Below are 8,628 nucleotides of genomic sequence, written 5' to 3' on the forward strand. Positions count from 1 at the left end.
GATGATCTAATGCAGATATAAGCATTAGATGAAGGAATAGCCATTGAATATGTACTAATGACTCAATTAGACAGGAAACGTTATCTGTTCTCAGGTAAGTAAGTAATTATTTATTTATAAAGCACATTTTAACCCAAAGTGCTGTACAAAGTGAAGACATTTAAAAGGCCAATATAGGACACCTGATAGATAACAAAGCAAAAATAAAAAACAAAAACACATCACAGCGACAAAAAATAGCTTTTTAGTCTAAGTTTAAAGCACCAATACAGGGTGCAGACCTAATGTCCAGTGGTAGACTGTTCCACAGTCTCGGCCCAGAGGTGCTTTGATGACCTCAAGGATCTGGAAGCAGCTGAGTATCAGCAGCATAACAGTGAAATTGGATATCTTACTACCTGATGATGTTTCCCAGTGGAAGCATGTGTAGAGAAAATAGGATCGGACCTAAAATAGATCCTTGGGGAACTCCGCAACTGATGATAGAATTCGAAGAGTGCGCTGTACAAGTTCTATCACAGTGTAACACTCGGACAGGGTAATGAGATGCAAATGCAATACCTCACAAGGAGGCAGAGGGAGAGTCCGGGTTATAAAGGATGACTGATGAGTAGATTGTAGGCAGGTGTGTGAGTGTGGGAAGAGTCGGCTTCTCAATATTCCGGAGAAGCTGATCTCTGAATGAAGGCGTGACAGAGCGGCAAGTAGGTGTGACACACAGAGGTAATAAGGCTCAATTTGTTTATTCTCAAACATGATCTCTAATTTAATCTCACTTCTCAGGTATTTTATTTATTCGGTGTTATTGTTAGAGTTCAGGAGGGGTCGTAAAGCCATGACCTGTCTCTGATCACTTCGAGTTCTGAATTTAATGTTCAGTTCCTATAACATAAAGGGACTCGTGCTAATTTCATTAGAACTCCATGTGCTGTATATAAACAGCAAATGTTTGGGTCAGTCATTACGCTACTATCTCAAAACGTCTGGTTTTGTTTTTCAGTTGTTTGAGGAACCTTATTCTCTACTCAAAGCTAAAAGGTGCTGCCATGAGTATTCACGCTGCTAGAGCCGCACTCTTCAGGCTTTTCGTATTTCTGATGGGTAAGTGGTCTGCACATCGTTTTCTTTCTTTCCTGGTGATCTTCTCACTTTATTTGGGTTGGATCCACCCACTGCGTAACAGTTTGGAATAATCTGTAGATCCATGCATTGAGGAAGTTCATCTTCATGTGCTACAAGTTTGCTTACATAATACTAAGAATGATTCATTGTTGAATTTGGCAGTTATCTGATTGTTCAAACGGTCATGTAAACAGCACCCTCCGATTTCTTTGACCTGATTGAGGCCGTTATTGGATCTCAAAGAGATTTGAGCTCAGTAATGGGGTTTTGCACCCTTACTCTGATTTCTTTCGCTTTTAGCATTTAACAGCAACAAAACACCTTTGGAGCAATGTTGAAACTGACTACGTGCTAGATTTAAATATTCTTCAGCTTCTTTTATGTTATACTTAAGTCCCGTCTTCTTCTGTGTGTTTATTGGCTGGTTGCAAAGGCCGAATCTCATTACTGCCTGACTCCTGTAGACCCAAGTTTTCCATTATCTGATGACCCAAGTGTAAGTAAACACACTGAATGAGTTACTGACAAAGTCTGATTTTCTGCAGTTATCGGATTATAAAGTGCATGTAAACACACTCATAGTTTCCTGGCCTGTTGTGACAGATTCAGGGAGGAGGTTTTCAGGCGTAATTACTTTGCTCAGTGTCACCGTTAACAGAATTACAGTAGAGAAGCAAGTTATTCAGTCCAAACCTTTCTTTCAAAGTGTGACAAAGAACTGTAAGCCAGGCAAGCAAAGCTAATCATTCAAAAATGACATGGTCCATCTTTCAGGTGGGTCCACAGAGTTTCATCTTCATGGATAATATGTAATGGAGGAAAATATCTGTCTCTCTCTCTCTTTGTAGTTTGCTCCCTCTCCGTGTCACTATCATATGGCCCTCCGGTGTCGGTGAAGGTCGGTTCTCCTGCTTTGCTCACGTGTTCCACTCCATGCCATGGTGATATAAAGTGGGCTCTGTCGAAACAGCTGGAGGAGTTACTGGCTGCTTCGTGCGAGAAAGCGATTTGTGTGGAAGGAGACGCGTTTCAGAACAGAACAAAGGTTAAGCAGGAAAACGCGTCTCTCCTGCTGGACCCTGCGGTGTACACTGATACAGGATGGTACATCTGCTCCTGCAGTGGGTCAGTGCTGTGTGACGTCCATCTAGAAGTGTTTGGTATGCTATCATTTAATGGTTAACGTCTCTGGGAAGGTTTATCAGAGATACTATATGGACTGATATTTGTATCAAATTGGTTACTATAGAGCAGATTTCCCGATACCCAGATGAGTTTAAACCAGTTTACACCGGCACCAGTGAAAGCTTAGTATTAAGGATTTTTAAAGTTACGGTGGAAGCTTATTGTTGTTTCTGTTCTCACCTCATCTGTTCAGTCTAGAGATAGCAGGTAGGGCAGTGGATGGAAGGGGTTTAGAAGCATGCATGTTCATAGATTGGAGCTCTGAGGACTTTGCGAGCCTGTGGCCTTAAGCATTGGTGGCTAGAACTTTTTCCCATGCCGCGTTGTTCTACTGATCATTTCCATGTTTTCCCAAGGTTTAAAGTGCTCTGTTGACTGAAGTGGTCATGTGGAAACTGGCGTAGTTTTTCTGTTTTAGCTGTGACTGTTCTTTATAAAGGCCTTTGCTGATGAAATGTGTTGGTTTTTAGGCTACAATCTACATATGAGCCATATAAACCACGTATAAACCAAATCTGCTCTTTTTCCTTAAGCCCCCGTTACCATGAGTTCATCTGTGGGAGAGAAGGTGACTCTGCCCTGCTACACCCACACTGACAAGAACACTGGCGGGAATGCCGTCCTGATGTGGTGGGAAAAGGACGGAAAACCGGTCGTGAAGCTTCAGCACGGGAAACTTTCCTACGGCTCAGGCTTTGAGCAGAGAGCATCGGTTTCAGCGAGCAGATATAAAGATGGTGACCTGTCCCTTGATCTGACCCGGTTCAGGTCATCTGATGAGGGAGTATACCGCTGTTTCCATGGAAACAACGACCTGGGCTACCCTGAAGCTGTAATTCTCAAAGGTAGGTTAAGAGAACTTGAATTGAAATTGGTACAAAAAGACAATATTTGATTACAGTTTAACTTCATGCAGTTCATTGTTTTTCTAACTGTACACTCGTTCCGAATCTGATGCCTGCAACACATTTTAAAAACAGTTGGGACGGGAGCAAGTTTACCTCTGTGTTACCTCACCTTTCCTATTTCACAACAATTCACAGGCCCAATCCCATTCCTTATTTTTAACCCTACCCCTTGTTTTCTCGACTGTCACCCTAACCCCTTTGAACTGAGTTACAAGGAGTAGTGGTTGAAATCTCGCCCTACGAAATGGGAGAATCCTCAAAACAAGAAAAAATTACGCTACTAGCGCCACTCTGTAGGCGACCTGGTCCGACTTCAGCAGCAGAGAAGGGAAAAGTTCAGCTCCTCACTGCTGGGCTTTAGTTACATTTAGGGCATCATATTCTTTCAAAGAGGGGGGCAATTATTCAGTATCGCCCACGGCTAATTCTTTGGTGATGCAAAGCTCAGGTCAGCTATTCGCCCGAAAGTTCTCTCATTTGTGGGTTTATTTGGTCGCTTGCGCAGCCATTTTGCCGGTTTTGCTTTTTTTCTCATATCTCTTTTCTCATATCCTCTCCTTGGATCACCACCTTATCGTGGTGGAGGGGTTTGCGTGCTTGAATGATCTTAGGAGCTATGTTGTCTGGAGCAAAAGCTCCTGGTAGGGTCTCCCATGGCAAACTGGTCCTAGGTGACAGGTCAGACAAAGTGTGATCCATAATAACCCCTATGAAGACACAAAAACGGGACTTGTGTACCCTGCCCGGAACAGGGTTACCTGGAGCCAGGCCTGGGGGAGGGGCTCGCCAGCGAGCATCTGGTGGCCGGGCATTTACTCATGGTGCCCAGCCGGGCCGAGCCCGAAGGAGTTACATGAGTCCCCCCTCCCATCGACCCACCATCAATGGGAGGGGCAGTAGTAGGGGTTCGGTGCGTTGTGGATCGGGCAGTGTCCGAAGGCGTGGGCCTTGGCGTTCTGATCCTCGGTTGCTGAAACTGGCTTTTGGAACTTGGAACGTTACCTCACTGGCGGGGAAGGAGCCTGAGTTGGTGCGCGAGGTTGAGAGATACCGGCTAGATATAGTCGGGCTCACCTCAACACACAGCTTGGGCTCTGGGTCCAATCTCCTTGAGAGGGGCTGGACTTTATTCTTTTCTGGAGTTGCCCATGGTGAGAGGCGGCGGGCAGGTGTGGGCTTTCTCATAGCCTCTCGACTCGGTGCCTGTATGTTGGGGTTTTCTCCAGTGGACGAGAGGGTAGCTTCCCTACGCCTTCGGGTTGGGGAACGGGTCCTGACTGTTGTCTGTGCTTATGCACCGAACAGCAGTTCAGAGTACCCAGCCTTCTTAGAGTCCTTGGGAAGGGTGCTTGAAAGTGCTCCTCCTGGAGACTCTATTGTCCTACTGGGGGACTTCCACGCTCACGTGGGCAATGACAGTGAGACCTGGAGGGGTGTGATTGGGAGGAATGGCCTCTCTGATCTGAACCCGAGTGGTGTTCAGTTTTTGGACTTCTGTGCAAACCACAGTTTGTCCATCACGAACACCATGTTTGAACACAAGGATGTCCATAAGTGCACATGGCACCAGGACACCCTAGGCCGCAGTTCAATGATTGACTTTGTAGTCGTGTCATCAGACTTGCGGCCATGTGTTTTGGACACTCGGGTAAAGAGAGGAGCTGAGCTGTCAACTGATCACCACCTGGTGGTGAGTTGGATCAGGTGGTGGGGGAAAATGCCAGTCACACCAGGCAAGCCCAAACGTATAGTGAGGGTTTGCTGGGAACGTCTAGCAGAAGAATCTGTCAGATTGATCTTCAACTCACACCTCCGTCAGAACTTTGACCAGATATCGGGGGAGGTGGGGGACATTGACTCAGAATGGGCCATGTTCCGTTCCTCCATTGCTGAAGTGGCTGACTGTAGCTGTGGCCGTAAGGTAGTTGGTGCCTGTCGGGGCGGTAATCCTCGAACCTGGTGGTGGACACCCCAGATGAGAGATGCCGTCAAGCTGAAGAAGGAGTCCTACCGGGCATGGTTGGCCTGTGGGACACCAGAGGCAGCTGGCAGGTATCGACAGGCCAAGCGATCTGCGGCTTCAGTTGTTGCCAAGGCAAAAACCTGTGTATGGGAGGAGTTTGGTGAGGCCTTGGAAACTGACTTTAAGTCGGCTCCGAAAAGATTCTGGCAAACCGTCAGGCGACTCAGAAGGGGAAAGCAGTGTGCCACTAGCACTGTATATAGTGGAGATGGTGTGCTGCTGACTTCGACTGAAGACGTCATTGGGCGGTGGAAGGAATACTTTGAGGACCTTCTCAATCCCACCGACACGTTCTCCAGTGAGGAGGCTGAGTCTGGGGACATGGGAATAGGCTTGTCCATTACTGAGGCCGAAGTCGCTAAGGTAGTTAAGAAGCTCCTTGGTGGCAAGGCTCCAGGGGTGGATGAGATCCGCCCTGAGTTCCTCAAGGCTCTGGATGTTGTGGGGCTGTCTTGGCTGACACGCCTTTTCAACATTGCGTGGACATCGGGGGCGGTGCCACTGGATTGGCAGACTGGGGTGGTGGTGCCTCTTTTTAAAAAAGGGGACCGGAGGGTGTGTTCCAACTACAGGGGAATCACACTCCTCAGCCTCCCTGGCAAGGTCTATGCAGGGGTACTGGAGAAGAGAGTCCGGCTTATAGTCGAACCTCGGATCCAGGAGGAACAGTGTGGGTTCCGCCCTGGTCGTGGAACACTGGACCAACTCTTCACCCTCTCCAGGATTCTGGAGGGTTCATGGGAGTTTGCCCAACCAGTCCACATGTGCTTTGTGGATCTGGAGAAGGCATTCGACTGTGATCCCCGGGGTATTCTGTGGGAGGTGCTTCGGGCGTATGGGGTACATGGCTCTTTGCTACGAGCCATTCAAGCCCTGTACAAACAAAGCTGGAGTTTGGTTCGCATAGCCGGCAGTAAGTCAGACTCGTTCCCAGTGAGAGTTGGACTCCGTCAGGGCTGCCCTTTGTCACCGATTCTATTCATAATTTTTATGGATAGAATTTCTAGGCGCAGTCAAGGGATGGAGGGTGTCCGGTTTGGTGACCTCAGGGTCACATCGCTGCTGTTTGCAGATGATGTGGTCCTATTGGGGACATCAGGCCGCGAACTTCAGCTTTCGCTGGATCGGTTTGCAGCCGAGTGTGAAGCGGCTGGGATGAGAATCAGTACCTCTAAATCCGAGACCATGGTTCTTAGGCGGAAAAGGGTGGAGAGCCCTCTCTGGGACGGGGATAGGCTCTTGCCTCAAGTGGAGGAGTTCAAGTATCTCGGGGTCTTGTTCACGAGTGATGGTACAAGGGAGCGGGAGATTGACAGACGGATTGGTGCTGGGTCAGCTGTGATGCAGGCTCTTTACCGGTCTGTTGTGGTAAAGAAAGTGCTGAGCCATAAGGCAAGGCTCTCGATTAACCGGTCGATCTACGTTCCCACCCTCACCTATGGTCATGAGCTTTGGGTAATGACCGAAAGAATAAGATTGCGAATACAAGCGGCCAAAATGAGTTTCCTCCGCAGGGTGTCTGGACTCTCCCTTGGAGATAGGGTTAGAAGTTCAGTCATCAGGGACTCGGAGTAGAGCCGCTGCTTCTTCACGTCGAGAGGAGCCAGCTGAGGTGGTTCGGGCATCTGGTTAGGATGCCTCCTGGACGCCTCCCTCGGGAGGTGTCACAGGCGAGTCCACCTGGGAGGAGACCCCGGGGAAGACCCAGGACACGCTGGCGCGACTATATCGCCCAGCTGGCCTGGGAGCGCCTCGGAATCCCCCTTGGAGAGCTGGTGGAAGTGGCTGGGGAAAGGGAGGTCTGGGCTTCATTGCTTAGGATGCTGCCCCCGCAACCCGAACCCCGGAGAAGCGGAAGATAATGGATGGATGGATGGATGGATGGATGGATGGATCTCTCCGTTTGGAGCCTCTGAAAAACCTCCGTTTGGAGGGCCATGTAGCCCCAACACTTCGTCCCACCCCTCTATCTTAACAAGAATCGGGACACCCCACCCCCTAGACGTGAACGTGCAAAACAGAGGGGTGAAATGGGACTGGGCCTTAAAAATCACTTGGAGAATGAAAACACAATCGGATCCAGCTTTGAAAGCAAAATCTTTGACATCATTCAGTTACACAAGCCTTCACCCGGACAACTGATTGGAACCATCGTTGTCATGTTTTAAGCGTAATGGCTTAAGAACTGTGTATCGGTCATTTCAGATGAGCTTCAGCCCAGAGAAGTGGGCAGCGTTTCTGGCACATTGTTGCGATATGACTTTGGCTGTGCACTTATTAACTTAAGTAGTAACTTAATTATGAATTAACTTATTTATATATTGATTTATTTGTGGAAACAAAGCCAAACTGTGTTTATTAAGATCAATTTATTAATGTGTTTTCTGGACTATGCTGTTTTTTAATGCACTGCCGTCTGAAGGGTCGAAGATCAGGGCATTTGAGAGTATTTTTCGTACCAGATTCCATGTTATTATACACTGTAGAGGGTGAAATACTTAAACTCCTTGCAGTCGCTCACTGAGGAACATCATTTTAAGCTGCTGACTAGGACTAGGACTAGGTCTTTCATGGTCGCTTTCTCTTTTTTGAATGTTTTTGGAACATTTCGCAGACATTTCAACTTTTTCAAAAATAGCGTATGTTTACAAAAAACTGTTAAGTCACATATCTCATCTTTTTTGTTCAAACGCAGGTCAAAGTGGATTTATAAATCTGTTTTCATTTGCTTTCTACATGCTACTGCTCCAACGTATTTGGAATTGGATTTTACAAGCTATAAACCTTTTGTCTTCCAGCATCTTCCACAAGACTGGAGCAAACAGTTCGGCCGTGGTGGGTTTCCTCACAGGTCTGGATTTCATCCACTTTACTGGCTCTTTTATGTGCTGCTGTCTTCTTCTGGGTATGGCAACGAAGCAGGCCACAGAGGCAGAGAACCATTGTTAGTTCAAACACTCCTCGATCAGAGAACAGGGAAACCCTTCTTGGAGCTTCGCCATCAAATAACACTGGCTGTGTTTACATGCAACGATTTTTCCCAATCCGATTCAACTCATTCCGATTATAGATTAAGACTGAGTCGTTTATTCTCACTCTATTCAACAATCCGATGGAAAATCTTCGTTTACATGCACACTACAAGTATTACGAGTATTCCAAAATGATGTTACTATGGCAACCAGCATCACGTGAGTCCAGTCAGAGTGAGATGAGCAGCAGTGAGCAGTGATTGTGTTTTTAACTGCTTTAAAATGACGTTAGACTTAGGAAAACGTCCTTCACATGTCCTTATTAAAGAAGGCTGAGAGCAAGACATCGTGTTCTGGGACACATAAGCTGGACGTCTGTCCCACCAGAGCATGAACTTCGAAATTTGAAACTTTTATT

The 8,628-nt window shown here is 47.2% G+C and overlaps 1 protein-coding gene across 1 annotated transcript; it reads left to right on the top strand.

Moving 5' to 3' along the window:
• The first annotated feature begins 1,054 nt into the window (after nucleotides 1-1,054).
• On the top strand, nucleotides 1,055-8,351 carry LOC119262417. The gene is made up of 4 exons (XM_037534281.1): nucleotides 1,055-1,101; nucleotides 1,971-2,282; nucleotides 2,841-3,152; nucleotides 8,037-8,351. The coding sequence occupies exons 1-4, from the start codon at nucleotides 1,098-1,100 to the stop codon at nucleotides 8,306-8,308; spliced, it is 900 nt and encodes a 299-aa protein (XP_037390178.1). The 5' UTR covers nucleotides 1,055-1,097; the 3' UTR covers nucleotides 8,309-8,351.
• The last annotated feature ends 277 nt before the right edge of the window (nucleotides 8,352-8,628 follow it).

This window comes from Pygocentrus nattereri, chromosome 25 (assembly GCF_015220715.1).
Source record: "Pygocentrus nattereri isolate fPygNat1 chromosome 25, fPygNat1.pri, whole genome shotgun sequence".
Taxonomy (NCBI): domain Eukaryota; kingdom Metazoa; phylum Chordata; class Actinopteri; order Characiformes; family Serrasalmidae; genus Pygocentrus; species Pygocentrus nattereri.